Here is a 24889-nt window from a genome sequence, read left to right as displayed (position 1 = left end):
TCAAGTTCTCTTAAAGTGTTACATTTCAGGGAGATATTATAATTTTTTAACAATCAGACCCTGCCAGTGAGCTGGATTTTGCTTGCATGCAAAATACTCAATGCCAGCCACCACTACTAACATAAATATTATCCAGAGCAGCCTATGCTCATGAGTACCTGACTCAGGACCATTTAGTTCTGTGCAGCACTAAACAGACACTGCATATTTGAGAAAGTTCCCCAAATTCCTGTGATGGATATTGGAAAAATCAGCTTGAAGACCCCTGCTCTCCTCTGCAATGAGGGCTATAAGAGCACCCAGGCACCCCAACCCCCTGAATACCTTTTGAGCCTTATCAAAACAAATGAAACAGGTGGCTTCCACTTTTTTTCTTTGAAGCTTTTAGCTATTTCCCCACTTCTCAAGTCCTGCAGTGTGGGATCCACATTAACTAAGACTGTGGAAGGCACCTGACTCACTGCACAGATAAATGAAGAAAAAAGCCTCCCAAACCCCCTCCCTCTGTTTTTACTGGCTTTTGCCAGTAAAGACTGTGTAATGCTGTACAGGAATACCACAGTTTCAGAAGACACAGCCTAATTTGTTTAAGACCCAGGAAAACAGGATTGGAAAAGGCTGTGGGGCTATTCAGTCCATCCTCGTGCTGTCTTAAAATCCTTCTTATGGAAGTAGAATCCTCTCAGCAGTAATTTAATGAAAAGGTTGTTAATTAGGTAACAATCAGTGGAATACTGGACTAGAGCCAGAAGAAATAGAAATGCTTAACTCCGAAGTCCTCTCCAAAGCATCCACAATGCTGACCACACCTCCATGGAACGATTTTACTGGTCAGCATCTTTAATTTTTCACTAGTTGAAGGCACACCTTCCCCTGGGATCTTTCCAGAGCAGCATGGATGGGTGAAAATATTTAATGTATATTCAGCAGTTACCAGAATTGACATCTGAAACCAAGGAGCAGTGGCACCGTGTGACCAGTCAATTCTCATTGACCTAGCTAAGGATGTTTTCTGTAGCTTAAGCCCTGGTCTTTGAAAGGCTGAATGTGTAGAGCAAAAGCAGAGAAAATCTTCGATAGCTGAACCATTGAAAAACCTTTGCAAAATAAATATTCACAGGGTGTTTCCTCTTAGGGCTGTAGAGAGGTGGTTGATTGGGTCGCTAATTTGAAGTTCAGCACTAAATCTTCATACTGCACATACACATGCTAATAACTCAATTCTGGAAGGGCCTCATGCATCCAGCCAGAAAAGGCAGTTGTCCTTTTTCTCTTAGATCAATACTCTGTCCCCAGGTAATGATGTTCTCTTGACATCTGCAGATCAGGTATCTGAAACTAATTCACTGCTCTCCCTCTTTTCCCAGTGACTCTTACAACAAAAATCCTTATTTATTAATACCAGAGTGCATGCTCTTGCACTTTGCAAGATTAAATTTAATCTCATCTCTGTTATTCTCAATTCCTCTAAGATACTCCAACCCTACTTCTTTTCTGAGCCCTCCCTCATCTGTCTCCCATCACAGCCAACTCTTCCTGCCCAAATCATTACAAATTAATTAAGGCCAAGGAAGACCAATTTTTGAAGCACTCCACTAGGCATCTCAATATTTGATTTTAAAGGTTTATTTGTACCTCCCTTGGTCACTCTCTTTCCATCCCTTCAATAAGTAGTTTTTAGCCCCATTGATTTCCTCCATCTCTTTGCAGTTGTCCGCCTTCCAGTTCTCAAAGCGCATCCCTGCAGGAATCCTGCAACCTTCCAAAATGACAAGTTCATCAGCAGGACACTTTAACTTCTAAAGACAACAGACTTGTATGCCCAACCCTTGCCTGCACTCTCAAAAAGGGAGCTTGTTTTTCACCCGTGCTGTGCAATGGTCAACCCATTCAGTTTATGGCAAGAGTGGACTGCTGGGTCGATGCTCTGTAGTGCATCAACTTCACTAAAACACAAACTCCTGCCCCAAGACTACAGATCAACAGAGGCAGGGAAAGAAAGCACAAAGAAACAAGGAGATAGAACTCATCACGTTTGGGGGTTGAGGGGTTGTATTGAAGTTTGCTTTGGTTGGAGCCTTATCTAGAGGAGATGTGAAAGAGGCCATGCTGCAGTCAGACGGATATTTACAGTGTGCTCCTATTGTTAATTCAAAACAAAATCACAAGTTGAAAACCAAGTTGGAACTTTGTAAACAAAGATGGTTATCCCTACATGGCTCACTATTTAAATCACTGCATCAGAGGCATTGTTTTTACCTTGATGAGCCTTCTAAGTTTACTGTGTTGCTTGTAACTACATGTCCTCTACTAGGGCAAAAGCAGAAAAAAACACCTTGGGGTATCAATACTCTGTCCCCAGGTAATCAGGTTCTCTTGACATCTATTCCCAGTAATGATGTGCCATGTTAGTAATGCTTCCCTGGAAACATGTATGCTGGATCACAGGTGCCACTTCCAGTGACACCAGGACGACAGTGGGGTTTTTTACACTCAACTTTGTGAATAATTTTAGAAAACTACTTAAAACCCCTACCAAGTGCAAGACAGTTGATTCTGACCTCTTTTCTTGAGACACAATAGCCCAGTGGAATTAGCCTCCATTTATGTTGATATAATGTGTTCAGAAAATAATTGATGGTGACCAAATTGAGCTTGCCAAGGGCCTCTCTTTAGGTTATAAATTAAGATAGGCAATATTTGAAAGTAGAGATCTTTTACTACACATGTCAGTATGGCTAAAAAGCACAAGAAAACCTTTTACACTGACAAGCTTTTCTCCTATATGTATGTTACAAGATCCTTCTTAGGCTCCAGACCCTTTGAACTAGGCACACAAGCACAAGTCCCTTTTACCATCCATCCTTTGCACAGCTGTGGAAGAACCCCATGCTATGATGCTGATGTAAAAGTAGAGGCTGAGAGATGCTACCATAATAAAAATGGTAAAATAATCTGGTATATAAAGCCATTTTCTAGAAGTTTTAAGTTCAAGCTGTACACCAAGCGACAACGTATGAACTTATAAAAATCAAGTTTTATTGACATATTTTAGGTACAATAAACATATTTACATGTTCACATTTTAAACATGGAATTACATGTAAAAAAAAAAAAAGCTTGTACACGAGATCATCTTTGTGTTTCCATTTTTACATTCATTGAAATAGGTACGACAGAAAGATCTCTTATGCAAGTGGAGGATTTGTTAAAGTTCAGTATTACACTCAAGAAATTAGCAGTCAACACCTTGTGCAGATGATGCCGTAGAAAACATGAGGCAGACGCACTCCCAGTGGAGTCAGTATGATAGAGTCGGGCTGCTGAACTTATATCCTGAACTGCCAATAAACAAGCTCTGCAATCCAGATTAGAGCAGTACATTTGAAATGATTCTCAAAACACCCAAATATATACACACTGCTTAAGACTTTACAGGTTAGGAAGGATCACATTCAGTAATAGTAATAGGAGGTAGAATCGTGTCGACAGTGTTCGTATTTCTACGTGGCAATAAGAAAAAGTGCTATTACTATCACTGAATTCAAGAACAGAACTCCTGGAAAAGTGAAAAGGATGAAAGAGTTGTTAATCCTGTTACCCTGGCTTGTCACAAATGCTAAAGCATGTAAACGACATGTTTAAATTCTCCAACACGGGTAAAACTGCAAAGCAAAACTGTTAAGTGATGCTTCTCCAAGGCTTTGGGATGGGCAGCATCTCCTAAGATGTGATACCTGTACAAAAGCAACCTCAACTTCATACACCAAAGTCTGGAAAGGAAAGTACAGAATGATGGGCTTTCAGGGTAGGAGATCTAGGCTTCAGGAACACTAAAAGCACTGAAAGAATAGAAAAGAGAGCGAAAGATCGAATGCAACGCACTTGGACAGGAAAACATCCAGAGAGATGAACAGAGTGAAAAGAGCAGGAACAGAACAAGGATACAAATATCCTTGAGGGAATGGAAAAATGAGGGCAAATGAGATGGAAATGAAGTAAAGCATAGGGTAGAGGCAAAGGGTACCACAGGAAAAAAGAAAGTTGACTTATTCCAAGAGAACTTTTATCAATAAAATTGTATGCAATGGTACAGAAGATCAGCTGTGAATAAATGAGTGTTAGCATCTTGTCTTTGCTGTAAGTGAAAATCTCTGTTCATTAGAAGTTAAACTGTTGAAAGACGCTTCATCATCTGAAAAAGAAAACCTGCAAACAAATGGTTTGTTATTCTAGAAAAAGAAGTAAAACTCTAAGGGCTTCCAAACTCAGCCCGAGGGACACTAGGAAAAAAATACAGTGCATATTAAAAACCATTAGATGCACACAAAGAAAATCCTGAACAAACATAACATTAATACAGCAGTGTTTGAAATTGATCTTCCAAGTGACTACACACAGTGCAATACAGCTACATGTAACTGTACATAGATTCTTTTACAAAAATGTTTGTAATCTGTAATATTGTTTAAAATTTAGATGGTAAAAATCACTTAACCCAAGTGCTGTTACATTAATAAAAGCCATGTAACCTGTTGAAAAAGTGTTTGTATAAAGCCCATTTCCAGTTAGTTAGAAAAATCAGTGCATCCAACCAAGAAAGGAGAGAGCAACACAGGCCCCTAAAAGACCCCATGCAATTAACTTTCCCCTTGAGGTTTTATTTAGTGCAAAAAGGAACACACTTTCCACCAACATATGCAGAGAAGTAGAAAATGGAGAGTTTTGTTTTCTTTTTTTTTTTAATTAAAAACCCCAACCCTGCCAAAAGCAGCATTATAAAGACCAAAATGATCCTTCCCAACCATATTATACCAGAAGTTGGCATACGCAGGGATCCAATATGAATCTGTTTTTGTACACGAGACCCTGTGCTCATGTGGATAATAAGTCATCTCCACGATTAAAAACCAGGTTACAAAAAAACCTTACAGAAAATCCTTAGGATTTGATACTAATTGAAGGTAAAATACTTTCAAGTATTATGTTTATGAATTAATTAGAGGATAAGGCATGATTTAAGGTAACATTGAAACAAAAGCCCTATGTTACCCTAAATGACCTTTATAATATAGCTAACTTTCTGCAATCCGTTCAGGATTTGTTTCCTTTACATTTAATGTCTCATTGAACATGCTGCTAAAAAAAAAAAAATAAAAGCACAAAAAAAATGCACTTAAAAAGAAAGGTTTTGTGTGTCTCTGAACAAAAATGTGTTTTTGACAGCAAACAGGTGAAGCCAGATTTCTATTTTCGAGTATCATGACTCGAGTATCACAGACACAGTACTACAGGAAGGACAAGCACAACACAATACTATGCCAGAGAACAAATCTAGGGTATCTCTCAAGTAGACAAGACAAAAAAAAACCCAAACCAAACCAAACAAAAAAAAAATCAAAAAAAGAAACCCCTCAGTCTCCCACCCACCCTCTTGCCCCAGCTACAAGGGCAACACACCCCCACACACATACAGACATGCAGTTACTGTGTGTAGTGACAGGAAGTGCCTACAGCAGCTTCCAGGAAAATTGCATAATTTCAAGATAAACAGACAAAGGGTACCATATTGTAAAAAAAGATAAAAAAATTCAGCACCAAGTAAAAGGTTTTTTCTTATACCAAGTAGCTAATGGTAAGAAAAAACTTGAAGATACCACCCCCCAAGGTTATTCTGAAATAACCTTTAATTCTTATCTATATCCTTCCAGTGGAAACCTAACATGGAAAACTTAAAAGGCTCAGTCTGCTTGGCATTTAATGGCTAGAAGGACTTTCTTACAGAAATTTGGAAATTCGAAGTGAATCCAGATTTAAACTAGGGGAATAAACTAGGCATCTGAAGATATCACACAGAGTGGGTGCTCATATTTACCCTTCTATCCCAAAGTCATCCTGGAGATACATGTGGGCTGAGACCAGTATCCCTGCCTAAATTTATTCTCTGCCACTGCTCAGAGATGAACATTTGCGTGGCAGCTTCCCTGGCTATGAAGATGCTACAGACCTGCCCTCCTCCTCCTCCTCTTCCTGCCCAGCACCATCGACCCCGAGCGTTTCCAACACTGCACATCCTTCCATCACACAGCACATGTGCCTCACCAGTTGCCAATACTGAGATGAACGTGCTACATGACCAACCAGAATTACGTGCAAAACCAAAATATCCCAAACTTTTGAGAACAACATTACACGACAGACCTAATTTGTACCTGTACAGCACAATGGAACAAACCTACAAACCCCAGGCCTTGGTCTGACAGTGCACTGTATTTCCCCTCAAAAGTTAAAGGACAGAGTTGTCTTAGGGTTTTTTTTTAATAAAACAGAAGTAGAACATTCTACTAATATACCACAGATCATATGGGTAATCCAGTCTTTCAGTCAAGGCAAAATATGATTAGTTATGAAGTGAATTTTCCAGTGCTACAAGATGGAAACAAAATAATTTGGGGAAAAAACCAAACTGGCTTCATATAACCACCTATTGGAGTTGCCTATTAAAATAATTATAAAATTATGCTAATAAAAACTGAACAAATAATACACAGATCAGGATATATGTATTGACTTACTATCATCTTTATAAAAATTTGAAGATATACACAAAAACACATCAACATTTATGGAACTGTATCCATTAAACTTGGATAAGACAACACAAAAAAACTAACAAATAGCTAACAAATAGCTAAGATGTGGTTGACTGTAAGCACTTTGAGTAACATTTTAATTTTAAAAGGTCAATATTTACATACTACATTAAATGCCTATTTTTCTTTCCATTTTGCATCATATTGTGAGTTCATGATAAAGAAAGAACAAGATAATGGTTGCAACAGATCTTCCAAGAAAGTTAACTTAAGATGCTCAGATTTATCTATGTGCTGGAAGAGAACATGGCAAGAACACTTCTGTCTAGCTTTACCTCTACTTCTTTTGGGGTTTTTTTGGGAGGAGACAACAAATGGATCTAAAAGAGCTGTATCATCCAAACTGATCAATGCCAAGAGATCCAGTTTTAACTTAGGATTTGAGAACTAAGAGAACACAAACATTTTAACAAATGACTCACCTAATTGCTACTTTTGCTACTGAGTTTTTTAAGATTTTAGAGAGACACGGTGACAGCAGAAGGTGTGAGTATGTATGTATGTGTATAATAGAACAAATATAGACATACATACATATAGTATGTTTACATACAGTAAATATCCAGGTACTGCAGTAAGCAGCTAAATTAAACCCCAGCAATCCACCCATACCCTGCCTATGCACAAGGAGTAATCTACTGCAACTGCTGTTAAAGAGGATGCATCTAGTCATTAAACAGGCATTGCTTACGTCACTCCTACATTTAAATAGATCTGAGGCCATTTCATGTCTTTATTCCAAAGCCACACATTTGTCTCAAAAAAAGAATTAAAAAAAATATAAAACCCCACTGAATAAAAATTTTTAAAACTTAAGTTGGCTGAACCTCAACCTCTTTGGGATGGATTCAAAACCCAAAGCAGGAGCGTTTCTCCAAACTTCTTTGACTTTTGAATCAAACCCATATTCTTAGGCTCCAAGAAACCCTCTAACCCCAATAACATTTGCTTCTGACAGGACAGCTGATCAACTGCAGATGTTCCTACTGCTGAACTCAGCTGCTGGCCTGTCTGACATTGGCATCTAACCCAGATTTCCAGGCACGCACCACTATCACTCCACTTCGAGATGTCTTCCCACTCTTCTCATTGCAGAGAAGCTGTTCCCTAACAGCTTAATGACTTGTTTTAAAGAAAAGCATTTACTTCTTAAGAATAAAAATTACATAACCTGGGGAGGCAGTGTAGGGTCCTAGAGCTGATGGTGTGAGGAGTTAAACAGCTTGGGGCTTGCAGATCTTCGGGATCGGGTCCCACCGGGCACTTCCTGCCTGCAGCTCATGCTCTGTCCTGGGCTTGTGTCTACCCTGAAGCACTAATAGCACTTTATGTATAGTAGCTGTGTTGGCTGTTATTAAGCATTATGCATAAACGGGGAACGATGCAGGTGGGTGTAAAGCTCACTTTCATGAAAAAATTCCCATCATATTACTGTGTCTCGTTATTAAGTTGTAAATGGACTTAGGGTATTCTCTCAATCGTTTTCCCCAGCACAGTATTTCCAAAGTACCATGTTATTACAACGAACAGAGAGCAGGTTCACCTAGAAGACTTTCGACAATACTTATTCAATCATTATTTTTGGTAACTTATACTTAATTGAAAATCTGGACCAAAAGTGTAAGAAAGCCAATCAGGCATTTGTGATTTCGTTACCACTAACTCAAAAAAAAATTCTAAAAAAATTAAAATCTACGGTACTATAAATTTGCTTAGCTCAAACTTTTCCACTTGGCACACCTATTTTGGACCCCATTCATAGCTCTTTCATTACATACCAATAGTGCTCTTCTGCGGTCCCTCAGGTAACAAACCTACAAGGTTTCTGTAAGTGCCCCCCCTTCAAATAGTAGGTGGAGTGTTTAAGAGTATTCTTAAAATAAAGCATGAAGCAAAAGCTCGTGGTCTAAAAACTAAGGAAATGTTCATAAAAACTGGAATCCAATATAAAGATGACATTTTAATAAGTTTATTCAGAAGTAACTGAAAAAATTGTTCCTTTGGCAACACCATCTAGATGGTTCTAACCAAAAGGAAATATTATGAATTTCATTTTGAGTAAAATAAAATCTTCTTAATGTTTGCAAAGAATTTTTGGGATCTGACATGTTCATCAGATATTTACAATGTCCTTATAGTCCTATATGTATCGGGAACAACACATCAAAACAAGTCCTTTCAGTTATGGGTTTCTTATGGTTCAGCATCAATCACAAAATAAATCTCAAAGAAAAAAACTAATCAAAATAAAGCATAAGGCAACCATGACACACTAGCCCAAAAGAACTATCAGGAATGCACCACTCCTCCTGCATAACATTTTTGGAGTGACCCACCAAATACTTCTTTTTCCTTGTTATTTGAAACAACCTAATTACAACCTGGAGTTCACTGCCCCACGATGCTGCTGAAGGGTGAAGATCCCTGTTTTTAAAAACCGAGGGAAAATACAGCAGTGTAATTCCTACACAGGGTTTTATGGAATAACTGGATTTGGAAAGAGAAGATGGAAGTCTATGTTGGAATAGAAAAATGCAAAGACAGACTTATTTACAAAGATCGAAACTACAATTTTCCAGTGTCACCTCCAAAGCTTCTCGGCAAACTGCTATTCAGTGAAACAGACCACATTCAAATCTATGCAGGAATACCTTCTGTGCTCTCAGATATACAATGCAACTAATGTGTTTTGTTTAGAAAAACGAGTTTTCATTCAAATACCTTGCAGTGAAGATAAGAGCAACCATTATCAAATATTCTTTGCTATGAAGAAAGTTTTTTAATCTTTCGCTGTAAACGTTCTCTCTCAAGTCACTGTGGTCACACAGTAGGATCTTGAAGAACAGTGTCTACATGCATTGAAAGCATTTTGAAAAAAAAAATTAATCTCTAACTCCATGTGGTTACAACAGAATGTGATGAAACCGAACAGAAATTCCACCTTTGCAGATCCTCTCAAACCCATCTCTTCTGGAGGACATCTCCGTGCTTTCTGTAGTTCAGCAGAGCAACCAAAGACTAAGTTGAAAGGTTTCACAACCCGATGGTTTTGCCACTGTGTCTCATGTAGCTCCACAGAACAGCTCAGTGGGTGCCGGGGCTTCTCTCAGCAGACATCACTCAACAATCAGTGCCACATTTATGTGGGACAGATCTATCATGTGCCTGTTAAAAGGTTAAAGAAAGTTAAAAACACAGTACTCAAACCGATTCTGGGAGTGGAGAACAGGCAAGGAGGTTTCTCTGAAGGTCACTAATAAATAGATGCTTGATTGGATTAATGAAACATTGAGCAGAGGAGACTGATTTTATCTTTTGAAGGGAGGGAAGGAACTGAGGCGGCAGCAGTGCTTAATTATTTACCTGTGGAATTTCTGTTGAAATGCTAAAGCATGTGCTGGTTCCTTAAATTTTGCTATGGCTTTCCGTTGTTGAGGAAGCATCTGTAAACTCTGCAGAGACAAAACCCCAAAAAGATAATAAGATAACCATTTATTTTGCACCAAACCAACTGAAATTTTGCCATATTTCTTTTTTTCAGAAACATATTTCAATTCTTTTATTGGTGCCCGCAGAATGGAAAGAGACTTCTGAGACTGCAGTCGGAACCCCAGTTGAAAGTCTTTGAGCTGGTGCATTAAGGAACTGTACCAACTGGAAAACCCAATCTATCACTCATTATGCAAAGGTGACAGCTCTTCATTCAATCTATACAGATGAACCAAACCCCAGAGCCAAACTCCCACCAAGTCAGAAATGTTAACTGGTCAGAGCTCAACTTCCCACACAAGCACCTGGAGTCATTTACCTGATGTACGCTAAAGGATCAGGGCTTTCCATGCATTAAACAGGGCAGAAACAGGAAAAAGTGGCAGGTTTTGATCTCGACTGCATTATCCTCACACTGTTTTAACAAAATAAGTGGACAGCTTTTGACAGACACCACCACAAAACCCCAATCAAATGGATTAGGTCACCACTTCAAAGTCCTCCTAGTAGAGGGAAATCATGGAACACACATCTACCCAGGCAAGTCCATCTGATATGTGCTTCTCATGCTATGAGAGCAGCATTTCACAATGCTCTATGACAAAACCCCATATGTAGTACTGATGTCTCCAAAACTACAGCACACCTCAGCAAGGGCTGGGGAGAACTCATGTCCCTGCTCCCTGCTGCAGCAGGAACTCTGGGCCAAGATGATTCCAGAGAGCAGTCCTGTAGCCTTGATAATAAGAAGTTATCACACTTACTAAGATTAAAGTTGATGCTTTGAGTTAGCACTTTAGTTAGAGTAATTTTCAAAAAGACATTTCAGAAATTCGAGAAGATGAAGCTTAACACATTAAGTGGGTACACACCCAACAACCAATGAGAACATCCAGCAAATATCCAGCATCACAGAATACTCAGGATGGAAAAACTGTGATCCTCAAATCCCACTGCCTGTGAACACAGGCCACAGAGATTTCACAGTAACTTGGTTAAAACACAGCTGAAGGCTTCAATAGTAATTTCAAAGTTCCATGCCAGTGATTCCAGTATGCCACAGAACATTTTGGATGTTTAATGGCCTATGCTGTGGCCCATTAAAGACAATTGTTCTGATTCAGCTTTCAGTTGTTCTTACGGCTTTGGATGCAGAATAAAGAACTACTAACATTCGACTTTTCTGTGCGTGAGCTTCTACATAAAGTCAATACAGTTTTATGCTGAGCTTTATATAAATTTATATATGGACACACACATAAATGCATGTATACAGGCACCTTGAAACTTTTCTATATCATAACCTCTTGATGGTTAGGTATGAACCTAATTCTCTGCTCCTGCATCTCGCCTGGAACTCAGCAGCATCCCCCAATTTGGATGATTCCAGCACTGATGGTCAGTCTCCAGGGTTTTGAACTTTACCTGCAAAAATTCTGTATCATCATCATCTAGATTGCTAAAAAAGTACCACAGATCTTCAGACAAACAATTATTGATTGGGAAACAACATACAACCCCACTTGTTGACACATTTTAAGGGTGACATACTTTAAGACCTCTCAGTGAAAGAATTTTTAATCCAACTAATGTGTTCCCTGTTCATTCAATCTAATGCAGCATTTTAAGCAAGATGTCAAATGCCTAGATGAAATTTGCTATTAAAATTGCCTATTTCTATCTTTTTTGAACAGGTAAGACTCTCTTGGTAAGATACTTAATTAACAAGAGCCATGGTACCTGATAAGTCATATTTCTTTGTATCTAACCCTGACAATTCAGCTTAGCCACTTTCTATAACTTACCTATCTGTGATTCTGAAGTAATTAATTTTGGCGTAGCTACCTTGCACCTTCTTGTAATTGACAGGGAACTTCCCTCTCTGCAGGAAAATCACAGATGTTTAATATTTCCATCACTCCTGTGATTTCAAAGTGAAAGCTGAGTAAAAGTTAAAGGATTCAGCAAATCTAAAAAGCATCAGCAGGTTAATTTGCATAGTATAGTTTTTGGAAAGCTGCTATGATGAAAAGGTTTAGCTAAGTCACTGCAACTTCTCAGTTTCTGAGATGGTAGAAATGGGATTTAGCTTTAAAAAATACCACTTGGTAGATAACATTTTTTTTTTTAATCAGAAAGCTCTTGACACAGTTAAGTACATTTTACCAGCAAGAATACAGTCAGGTTGCAGGAAGCACCAGTGAAAGACCCTGGATAAAGCTCATTTCTCTTGGAGATTATCTGCTGGAGTGGGTGACAGAGGTGCTGAAGTTTGTGTTCTCCTCCCTTACTGATCTCACTTTTTTATGGTTTAAAGAACTGTACCTAACACACATCTTCCCGACACCACTTTTCTGGCTAGAAAAGCCTTTAAATAAGATTTGGAAACAACAGACCTGTAAGAGTTGACAAAAAAAAAAGTATCTCTGAATTGCAGTTAAAAAGAAGTTGACACTTTTAATATGAGAAAAACCTGTTTGAATCACTGAAAGGATGAATATTTCAGTGAACAGCTGGACAAGAAGAGATGCAAAAGAACCCATGGACTTATCTTTCCAGCTGCACCCTGCATGTTCTGCTGTCACCTGTTTCTCTCCCCTCTCCAGAACCACCTCCAGCCCTCCTGCTGCCAACTAATCCTCACCACAGCATCAGGTCTCCCTCAACCACCACAGCAGATTTTCCCAAAGCTTTTATGCTCCAGAGCCCTGTTGTGATCGACTGAAGAAAGCGAAGCTGTGTTTGGTGACTCTTCCCACAAGAACTGAGCTATTATTGCATTAATATTCTTAAGATGCACAAAAGCACTTTATACAATCATGATAATAAATTATTGAAAAGCTTCTCAGTAATTAGCATATAAAAATTTGACTAGAGGAAGACATTCTGGTACAGTATAGACTCATTAACAAAATTAGGCAAAGTGTCTAAATATTATTATAGATAACTTATTTATACTTTCTTATGAATTAATAAGTTCATTGACTGACTAGTTTGGGGAACTATGTTCTTACACTGTATTACTGCCTTATTTTCCAAAGCAAAAAAAAAAAAAGAAAGGCAAAACACTAAATGCATTTTAATATTCAAATGCTTTGGCAACGAGGCATCCATTCTTGGATAAGTCTCTGAAAAATATCTTTATCAGATTTAGTTTCACTGGTCAATACAGACAACTATGGAAACCAAAAAATAACCTATCTGATGCTTCACTGAACTGCCCAAACATTACCCCCTACTCAGCCCAGGGTAAGGCAGTAACTTCTAGCATCAGCATCTTCTCAACTGCTGTAGTTACACATGCCTATACTTAAGACCAGAGTTAAAGACTGCAAAACAAAGGATAAACTAAGAGTACACAAACGCTATTTCTGCATTTGGAAACTGTCTGAAAAATTTTAATTTAAGTTGTTTTAATACAAATTCTCAGCCTTCACTGTACTCAAACTATGGCAGCAAAAATGATGCAGAATCACTTTATGTTTGTTTGGGTATATGATCTGAGTTGGGTATTATTCTGTGACCTAAAGATTTTGAAAGGCCAGTCAGGGGAGGTAGGGAACAACCAGCCAGGCAGCCTCTGGATACCAGCGGGTTCTACCAATTATCACTTGACTTCTCCTTTAATGGGAAGACACTCACTTTTCCTCCACAGGAGACTTCCTTGTTGCCACATTGTGCTCCACTAGAATCTCCTTCTATCATGAATTCCTAAACTGAAATATCACACTCCTCCCAAATGTCACAGTTCTGAGAAAACAACTTCATTCACATCTTCTCTTTAAGTTGACCTACTCAGATGTTCACCAGAGGATGAAAACCCCTTCCTGGATCCACTCAACTGTAAAGGATTGACAATACATACAATAACTTCCAAGGGATTTCAAATGACTGGTTACTTTACAGATTTGGATGTACAGATCTACTGTGCAAGCACTTCCTGATAGCAACCTGAGATCAGAGATATTCTGGGCAGGTTTCCATTTGACTCTGGAGAACAGAGATTAGATTCTGACATATTCCCAGCATTAAAAATAAAAAACTAGTTTGGGATGAAGAAGAGTATCTTATATGGAAGGGATTTAGGCAGCACAGAGCTCATGCCAATCTTGACTGTCTCCTTTTTCTGCTTCCTTAGAAACCACCATAGGAAGATGCAGATCTTGGGTTGAATGGAAAATGCAGCAAAAACCAGTATTTCATAATCACTCATACCTGTGATTGAGAGTTTGCCTGTAAACTGTTTTAGAACATACTAATTAATTCAACAACTTAAAAAATAATCAGTAGCTCTGGCTTTTTCTGCAACTGAACTATTACCAGTGACTGAAGTATGAATATCATAAAGGGACCCTCTGCAGGGATTTCTTTAGGCCTGCAGATCTACACTGCACTGAAATTTCTCCTTTACACACTCTGTAATTAAATCCACACTTGTACAATATTGAAATAGCTGGTATGATTTTGGCAGCACATTAATAAAGCTTCACTGCAAAACCCAGCACCTTGAGACAAACAGCGGGACAGCCATAAGTACCAAAGTGAGTTTGGCATTAGGAGTGCAGTCCATATGAAGCTGCTAAATAGCAACTATCCAAAAAAAGTGTTAACTTTCCTAACCAACATCATCTCCAGTGTGTGATCCTCCTAAGCAGAATGATCGGATTCTATTTATTCTTCCCTCTCATTTATAGATGCAGATACATTTTTATTATCCTTGCAGTCTCCTGACACCTGAAGCATCTTTCCTGGCAGCGACACTTCCCAGTCACTACCAGAGGCTGAGACAGAATGTATCCATTTCATCCTCAGCTGATGCAACTGATCTCTTCCATCTTCTGTCCCTCCTTCCTGCTTTTCCACAACTTTTGACTTCCTACTATCTGTCCTTAAAAGTGCTCAGCTTTCCATCTCTGTGTGCAAGAGGAGATGAGGAGAACGACATCTGTAGCTCCCATACTGCCCTACAGCAAGGCTGAACTGGACATGCTCTTGTTGGAGCTGCTCTCCTGTTCCCCCAGCCCCAAGGCTGGAGCAGGACTGCCCATGTCTTCTCCCACAGCTTCTGCAACAGCTGAAAATGTTTTCTCAGGCAGAAAGACCACACTGGTCACGACGCCAGCCTGTGCACCTTGTGTGCTGTGCCTCATGGAGAACCCCCCTGCTGATCTGCAGGAGCCCTCGTGTTCTGGGTCTGTGCATCCACGTGTGCTTGCCATTTCCACCGATACCTCTTTAAGCTGAAAACAAATCCAGCAATTTGGAATGCAGTGTCAGTGCAGAGAGCTGCCCTTACCCCAGCTGAGCACTAGGTAGCACTGTCACCCTAAGAAAGCAGAGCAAAGTGCATCAGCATTGCACTTGTTTTTCCTTTCTGAGATCACAAATGGCTAAGTAACCAGAAGAAAACCCATGTTTGTAAACTATGACGAGTACAGCAACAATTACAACATTCTCATCACCTCTGATATATAATGTTTTGTATACAGAGTTTTTTCCTCTTTTTTTTTTTCAGCATCAGAATTTATTACCTTGTCTTCACAAAGCAATACTGAGATTTTGCACTGATGTTTTATGTTTGCAACCATTTGATGTATGAAAACATGATTAAAGATGATGATGAAACACCTGCACGGAACCATCCCTCAGTACTCAAATTACCTGGAGACCTAGCAAATGGTCCAGTCTACCTGCCACCATCCTGAAAAAAGCCAATTCATCTGAAGGTGGCAATAACTAGTTGAACACGAGCTTCTTTAGACAGTATAAACGTTAAACCCAGATTCAAGACCACAAAAAAAAAAAAAATACAACACTGTTTTTCATGACCTTTGCAACTTATTAGTAATCTGCTTTATCAAATGGTTCTGGATGGATATGTACTGAATGTCACTGCTCCAGTACTGCCCTCAGGAGACTCCATTTTGGTGATGTGCTCAGAAATCTCCTGTACTTTCCACCACTTTGGAATACATAATTTTATTTATAACATGTAATTATTTTAGATTCAGTACTCAAGTTTTACTGCAGATACATTATTTGTTTCTGAAAGCTTACCCTCTCAAAAAAGAGTCTGACAGCAAACTGTATGCTGAAAGGAGGCACTTGTTCTGCTAATTTCATCATGTTGGAGCTGTAAAATGGAGCTATGATGAAAGAGAGGTTCCTGGAATCCCAAAGATTTTCTTTTATTCAGTGTCTTGAGAATCTTAGTGGTATTTTTTTCTCCTATATTAATATCAAAGCAGGTTTAGTGAAGCAGGGATAAGAATTAGAGTCTTCAGTGATTAGGCAGTAGAGGGTATTTCAAAGGTTATATGTGGGAAAAGATAATTTTCTCCATTTCTAGAGTATGGAAGAGAAGAATGGTGAATTTCCAACTTCAAGTCTAAGCCTCCTCCATCTTCTCATATGCTACACCCAAACCCTGACAGAACCACCACCTCAATGCAAGCTGATGGCAAAGCTTGGAGCACTGAACATTGTAAATCAAGGGAAGTTTTTAACTTCCCTTCCCAAGGTTTGTACAAGGTACTTGTACATTGAGAATGATACTGACATGAAAAAGCTGAGAACAAAAACACAGAAAAGCAATCTCTTCCTCCTCATTCACTTCATTGATAAATTATAGACTTATTTGTGGAAAAAGTTAAAACTTTCTGTTATGCCAGCAAGGATTCACTTACCAAGAAAACACATGCAGGATAAACACACTAACAAATATCTGGATAGTTGGAAACAGGAGTTGGTGTGGGATCAATTACTCTAGAGATGCCCCAGCATGGAAGGTGAAGATTAAGTAGAGGTCCTCTACCAGGTGGGACAAGAGCTCATGATCTATTCTTCTTGTCAAAGAGCAGAGAGATACTTGGGAAGTATTTCTTCCCCTTCTTTGGGAGCTATGCCTCAGTGCAGGCATTCCCATGGTTATGTCTTGACTGCAGCAGAAATTGATACATGGGATATTTGGATTTCTGAGCTGTGTTTGGATGTCGCTTTCAAGCAAGATGCTTGTTTAAACATTAGAAGTGTATGACCTACAGTTTGTGAATCTTTACCTTTAACCAGGGATTTGGGTATTGGACAGTTGACGTGTGTCATTTCAAGATACTATGCAGGCATGAAAACAACTCCTTAAGTTCTGATTCAGATTTAAATTTCCTTTACAACTGCATAAAATAAGCACATTTCCCCCAAAGACAAGTAAAATGAAAAATTCTCTCAAAAGCTCAGTTGATCAAGTAAAATTTTGCTGAATATAGTCAACAGCTAAACATAGGATATTCTACACCTTAAAGACTGAGTCAGACACAACTGACTCACCATTCCCTCCTCTTACTATTTCTTCAGCTCCATCAGAACACCAGCTAAAAACCTGGGCACCTTGCCTAATTTCTAAAAAAGCAGCTAGAATTTCACCTTGCTGTTTTTGCACAACAGCCATCTCCCCAAATCCCTCCTATTTCAGTTCATCAAGCTGCAACACTTTACCTCAGAAGATCAGAGCTCTGCACTACCCAAGATCTCTTTTCTCTGGTCATGGCCACGACCTGCCCTTCCACTCACTACTGGGCTCTCTCCAGCAGCTCACTCCTGCACTCCTCGTTGCAAAGTCACTTACATGAAACGCATTTTGAAGGAAGAACGAGGAAATAACCAAGCAGAGTATCCCTTTGCTGTCAGAGCCTCCCGACCATTCCCAGTTGCAGGGGATTTTGTACAGCACTGAGCACAAACACTACTTAGAACATTAACTTACAGCCACAAGAAAATCCACTCATGCACTTCAGGATGTTGACCTCTTTGAAAATCTAGCACCATCTATGGAAAAATGGTTGCTGTGAACAGCAACAATGCAGGTTTTCAATCATTCTGTTTTCTGTTCTTGTCCTCCAAGTCACCAAAAGCTGCTGCTGCCTCTTCCTCATTCACTGCATTAACACTTTTGTGGTGCCACTTCTCACGGCATCATAAAAAACCAAAACCCATATGGTAGAACCAGTCTCATATTCTTCCTACAAAAGGATCACTTCTCCCCTGCATATCTCACCATCCACACTTGTGAAACATCATTCAGTCTCGAACATGACAGGAAATTTCTAGCCTTCTACACATCACATTTGAAATTCAACTGCAGATTTAGCATAAAACCATTCTGCATCATTAGCTAAATTCAAGCTTCTCTTTCAAGTACTACTTCCAGATCTCTGATAAGGTGAAAATAGATGATAATTTACAAAGTATAATTTCCAAAGTTACAGTTGATGATGGTGCAAGAATGCAAGTTCTGTAGGGCACAGGTATGCATCAAATCCCACTAGAAAATCAGTTATAGTTTTTTCTCCTATAAATACACCTTTCTAAAGTGGTCTGTAACATTGAATTGAGAGACCAGAGTTTGGAGTCTGCTATGAAACAGCAAGTCCTGAATAAATTTTTTAGGACGTTCTCAATAACTTCTCTCTACTCCGAGTATTTCCTTGCAGGGATTCTATTAATCTCCTTCTAATATTCTCATGCAAGATTTAGCAAGTAAACACCGAATAAATGTGCTTTGGAACTGTATGAGTAATTTCCTAGAGTACTACAGAACACGAAGGCACAAAGTATTTTGTGAGAGTAGTTTTGCTTTCCCAAACAAATTAAACCTCTCTGAATTGACGATGTAAATAATTCAGCATTATTCTGTTTACTAAATTGGGAAGAAGTCAGGCAGAGTGTTCATCTGTAGGAGAGCAGTGTGTTTTGAAACAGAGAGATGATTCCTCTAATAGCGAAGTCTCACAGAACAGGCTCCAATCCATGCATTGTATTTGTCTGAAAAATGTTGATCCTGTCAAAAGAAGCACTCAAAACTGGGGAAAAAAAAATTCTCATCTGTGTGTTTCATTATTCATTGACTGATATTTTCAAATGTAGTAACAATAAATCAGACAGGGCCTCCTAAGCCCTTCACTACTTTGAAAACCTCCTGCTTTCCATAAGTCATTTAACTGGCACATCAGTTCCAGGAGGCAGTTTACGAACAGAAGCTGCACAGCAGATACACCAGTGTGTGTGTGTCATAACCTTGCTCACAGGCCCCTACTAAAGAGAAACTTCTAAAATAATGAAGGATGAATAAAATGCTCCAAAGAAGACTGCGTTTTCCTCTGAAAAAGCATATGGTGCTACACAGTCTAAAATGTCCACTGGGTAGTGGTCATTAAGTGCTTGTACCCCAGGACTGCGATGACAGGAAAAGGTAAATGTCAAAACAGAGAGTATGTGCAAGCCAACAATAAAAACACAAATAGCAACCAAAAATACATTTGCTTTGATATGGTCATCTGGCTTTAAAAACCTCACAGAACAGACAGGTTTGTATTGTTTAAGAAAATGTCAGATAGCACAGGAACTCCAAAATGAAGGAGAATTTTGCAGCAGGAATGTGATGGTTAGCAAAATCCTCCCGTGTCTCCCGTGCCGCAATATCATCACGTGCCTGTCTTTGCTACCAGGTGTAGCGTGGGTGGGTGGGGGTGCCTTCAAACATAAATTACCAATAAACACGCATTGTATTTAGTGTCAGGGAATTAATTGAGCTTTCCGGAATGAAAGCCTTTTGGCACAAAAATGATAAACCGAGGTTGACCTACCTGAATGGGTCCCACTGACATCAGCAGGTTTTTCAGTTGGACATCAGTAGTTGATGAAGAAAGCCCTTCAACTGACACAATACAGGGCTGAGGTTTGCACTCCACCACTCGCAGGTTCTGTTTATTTGGCATCAAGCGTCCTCGGCCCATCTGGCCTGCTACTCCTCTGCCTCTGCCGTGCATAATGACCTGCCAACAACAAAAGTAACAGTATTTTGATTTACTTACCTAGTGATTCTGCTTACTGCATTTGACAGATGATACAAAAGTTGGCGATTTACTTAAAGACTTGATTAAAGTACACACTGATTTTAAGCAGTTTGTTGCTGTTCGCGGATTTGAAAGGCCACTTATTAACATATTCATCCACTGCTTATACAAACCTCTTTTAGAAGGGCAGCAAATATATTGAGTTATATATATTGCATTCAGGCTAAAAGCCTCAGATCTAGCTCAGACTGATCAACTAAGCAGTGGAAGATCTCGGAAAAAAGCATATAACCTAGTTTTCAATCATATCTAGCAGCATGTGTTCAGCTCACATATTTTGAGTCTGGACAACAAAAACAAGTTGATCCCTCTCCTTTTTCTCTTCTCAACCCACAGGTAAATTTAATGTACTCACAAGATCAGCAAACTGCTTCAAGCACCTCCAGTCTGTACTGCTACTAACTCTTGGTCTGTTCTAAGAATGGAGAAATGGCTAAATAAAACAACTTTTTTCAGAGCTCCCCTCCCCCAAATCCTGTAGGATCTGGCACCACAGCATACTCTGGAGCAGGAAATGTACGGATTTAATTCTTGCAAATTAAATATTGAACAGTTGTAGAGAGGAAAAATAACAACGAAACAAGAGTAACAAACATTACACAGAGTTAACATTTAACCTTGAGTCAACACAACACAGTTTCCCACTTGGAAAGCCTATGAAGGGTAACAACTTTTCACATTCTTCTGCATCAGCAAGGAAACTTTATCCTTACATGAAGCAGGAAGATTATGGCCAACGGTTCAAAACCAAGAACTAAAGGCCAAAATACCAGCTATGTTCAAGGCATGTGCCAGCTTGCAAATGCAGAGAAGGCACACGGCGCTGCCGCCCTGACCCTTCCCTGCCTCCTCCCAGTGCACAATCAGTGCAAAACATCAAGTTACGAGATCACCAACTATTTTGAGTGACACCAGCTTCGGGGATTCAGCAAAGAGCATCCTGAAATAGTTGCTGTGTGCTCCCTACATGTGCAAGAAACAGCCAGAATAAAAGCTTAAACACAACTTCAAAAAACCTCTTGGTTTTAAAGCCAGAAAGTATGTTGCATACCACCTCCTACTGTAGCTATCTTGGGACACATGTATTTCCCCAGGGAGTGCTGTGCTGGCCAGAACGTCAGCAGATGAAGAAACCTGCAGGCATCGCCAGTCTGTGCTGGGTACAAACAAGTCTCTCCAGATTAAAAGCTTTATATGCAATTATGCATCTCCTGGGTCATGCAGCCCTGCACTACCAATTGACAAACAGAATGCTAGTTATTAATAGAGCAACACAGCTACACAGTGAAACTTCCACAGCAATAGGCATCTAAAAATCACCTTTTTAGGTTGATGGATTCCCTGGATGTTTTTGACTCCTTGAGGAGCTGGTGAATGGATCTGTGCCTGCTGCTGCTGTTGGTGCTGCTGCATTCCCTTTGTCAAAGTGACCTTCCGCACTGGCTGCTGTTTTGGCTCCGGGGGTTGTTGAGGCCGCTGGGTCTGGCCCTCTGGGTGAAAAAAGCCAGCATCCTCTCCCCCCTGCTGAAATCAACAACACAACAGCGGCTCAGTGTCCAGGCACTGCACACCCTCACCCTGAGCAGCCTCCTGCCACCTCCAGCTCACTCAGAGAGTATCCAGGGCTTTGCCTGCTAAAGCAAACCGGTGGCCACGGCAGGCACGTGCAAGGGCTCAGCCTGGAAATTGCACTTCACCCTAAAATAAATCCATGGTATCTGAAGAACAGTTTACTTTGTTTGGACTTTATTATAATTACAATGTTCAATAATGTATTTTCATATTCAAAATGGCAAGATGTTTTCATTTTTCTTTCTAAATCATTCTTCCTCCCAGGGTTACATGTGTTATTTATTACTTTTTTTTTTTTTAAAGAGACATACACATTGCAGAAGAAGGAGCAAAGAACTGTGAAGGCTGGAAGAATCAGGCAAATACTCTGCTCGTCTTTAAAACTCCAACCTCTCTTCAGTTAAAAACTGGTATTTATTTTGAAGTGCATACTCATTCTGCCAACTTCTATACCAGCAGCTTTGTAAGCAGTCTCCTTCCTCAAACACTGCACTAGGAACAGTTCCTCAAGGGTTGTTTTGGTTTTTTTTTAATTTGTCTCATAAAGTTCTTATTATATTTATAATCACAAGCACCATGAAACACCATCTCAGTGCTTCTCTCATCCAATGTAGCTCTTTGTTACATCTCTCAGTGCAATCAAGCACAGCAACAGCAAAAGCTGAAAGCACTGAAATTATTCCCTTCCACTGCCTCTACCCAAACAGTTCAGTTTCTTTTACAAACAGGTGATTCTTGAATTTGTGTCTGGCTGTCCAGATCAGATCAATCACTGAAAAACACTTCATGGAGCAAGAGACAGCAGAGCCTGACAAAACATCAGGTACTTTTGCATCTATAAAGTGCATCATACTATTGCATGGTTTCAACAGCAGCATCTATACCTTGACTGGACTCCAACTTTAGAACTCAAATACTAGTGAACATTTTATCTGCAGGGTGAAGGCTTTGCCTAAGTCCCAAACCAACTCCTGCTAACCCTGCAAAAGTTCTCAAATAAAAGGCATATCTAGTGAAAAAAGTAAAATATTATGAAAGCATCTTTACTTACGCAGGGTTTTTTCCCCCTTCCTTAACTATTCACAAGCCAAATCTACTTTGCATCTGTAACACACGTCACAAACCAGAGGATTTCATACTGGCACATTTCTTGTGGATAAGGAGACAAAATACAGGGGTGCAGAAGGAACAGATTTATAGCCTAATAACAAGATTACCTTCATTGACAATACAAATCTTTACCTCTCAGCTCTAAGTAAAAGCAAAAGAAACACTAAAAGGGACTAGTTACTAAGTCCCTTCACTATCATTTCGTAAGAAATAATCTGGGACAGGTGGTACATAGCACAGTCTCACGTTTTCAAGTTCACTACTTCACAATTCACACCCCTAAATCAAGGCCTCTGTATTAAAAAGTACATGAAGGTTACAACATCTCAAGAATTCAACTACATAAATCCCAGACAAATGAGCCTCACAGCCTCTTGCACCATCTACACTTCAAAAGCAGAGTCTGTCATAGGGCAAATCTTGAACCTTGTCCTGGCTTTTGTCCATAGTGTCCAAAGTGAGAAAGCCATAGAAATCTGCACGTCTTTCCCACCTCTAATGAAATACAGAGTGTTTTTCTCTGTTTTTCTGGCTCCATGTCTTCACAGAACATTTTGTATACAAACCTTGGAGAGCAGCGACTAGTGAGAAATTATAAAGCTTTCCCTTCTGAGTTTCTCTTCAATTACTATTCAAAAACATAAAAGCAAGAGCCCTCTTGAAAAATCCAAACATATACACAAAACCTTACCAGGAAACCAGCATTAAATCCTCCTCATTTTAGTGTTAGTTTCAATATCAGCATCACCATAAGCTCTATGCCCTGATCAGATAATTTCTTTTATTCAACTCTACAGCAGCTGCAAAATAATGAAACTAAAAGGAATAAAAAATTCTAGGAGGAATTTAAACAATATAGCTGGGAGATAAAAATCTAATCTCTGCTAAATGCCTGCTGTGAAAACCATAAATATTTGCAACCATTTCTTTCCAAACCAAAAAGTGATCCCGGCACATTGGAAGAGCATCTGAGAGCAAAGCCCTCAGGTACAAAACACACTGAACATGCTCATTACTGAAACTTCAAAAGCAAACAATCATTTCACATAAAAGTCTAGGACGGCCAACAACCACCCAATATTTAACTACCAAGCTCAATTATCACCAAATAAAACTAAAACACAGAACTGTGTAACAGAGTCAAAGGTATCAGCACATAACTGGTTCGCACTGATGAAAAATCTGATGGGGTTTGTTCCCTGCTGGAGTCCCAAATGCCACCTCTGGGCTTCACTGCTGACACGATGCTCCTGCAAAAGCCTGAAAAGGTAGAGAGATCTCCAAGCTTTTTAATGAATTAATGTATTTCAGAAATAAGAAAAACTTACACAAAACAATAAAGAAAAGGAATGGAACAAGATCCGTTTGTTCCTGCAACAAGAAGGAAGGAAAGGCAACTGGATCAACCCCTTTCTTTATACTACTGCTCTGAATATTTACTGGTTTTGAGATGACTTAAAGATGGGAAACAGAGATGAAACTGCAGCACTGCTTCTCAAGAGAGCCACTCGGTGCTCAAGGACTAATAGAGCTCCCTCCAAATCAGCAAGACATTATTTTCTGTTGCAGGCAGCCTGGCCTCAACAGAAGGCAAAACTTGGTGGTTTTCTTAAGAAAATAAAAATCAAATGTGACTGCCAGGTGACATGTGCCTAATTAGTAAAATGACACAGCCTCAGAAGATGTATTTTAGCAGCAATTCTTTTTTCACTGGTTAAAGATGTGACAGTACAAGGACAAGCACTGAGCCAAAATGAGCAACCTCTGCAATACCATGTAGTGGCAAATCAGACTCACCACCACCATCATCCTTTAATCTTTGATGCAAGACAACCAGTGGCTTCTTCAGACACATCAATGACAAACCAAGTCAAGCAAAACACCTGCAAAGAGCTTTTAACATCTGGACTTAAAGCTACAAAACCTCAGAGCATTACTGACAGGTCACATGCTCACGGAACATTAACATTTTGGAGGAAAGGACATACAATTGTAACGATGACTCTACATATGCTGACTCCTGATGTTCACTCATGAGCTACACAGTGAGCTGGCACCAACATAGCAAAGCTACAGGCAAGCAGGTAAGTCCACTGCAGCTGTACTGCAGCACCTGCCCCAAACGACACCTAAATCACAGAAGCTAAATTGCTAGCA

General features: G+C 39.5%; 1 protein-coding gene across 4 annotated transcripts in view; it reads right to left on the bottom strand.

Moving 5' to 3' along the window:
• Positions 1 to 3017: 3017 nt before the first annotated feature.
• Positions 3018 to 24889, bottom strand: part of RBM33 (RNA binding motif protein 33) — a 101953-nt gene continuing 80081 nt past the window's right edge. For 2 of the 4 annotated variants that reach the window (XM_027727783.2, XM_027727784.2), the window contains exons 16-19: positions 21371 to 21574; positions 19781 to 19969; positions 10017 to 10105; positions 3018 to 9818 (exon numbers count right to left, since the gene is read on the bottom strand). In XM_027727783.2, the coding sequence (XP_027583584.1) occupies positions 9770 to 9818; positions 10017 to 10105; positions 19781 to 19969; positions 21371 to 21574 (531 nt within the window). In that variant the 3' untranslated portion in view covers positions 3018 to 9769. The remainder of the gene's footprint in view (positions 9819 to 10016; positions 10106 to 19780; positions 19970 to 21370; positions 21575 to 24889) is intronic. The other 2 variants (XM_039380639.1, XM_039380641.1) reach the window with 2 other exon arrangements.

This window comes from Pipra filicauda, unplaced genomic scaffold (genome assembly GCF_003945595.2).
Source record: "Pipra filicauda isolate LSUMZ 115617 unplaced genomic scaffold, ASM394559v2 scaffold1_size10287979_pilon, whole genome shotgun sequence".
Lineage (NCBI taxonomy): Eukaryota > Metazoa > Chordata > Aves > Passeriformes > Pipridae > Pipra > Pipra filicauda.
The sequence above is the reverse complement of the archived record's forward strand: the minus strand, read 5'-3'. Positions and strand labels throughout refer to the sequence as shown.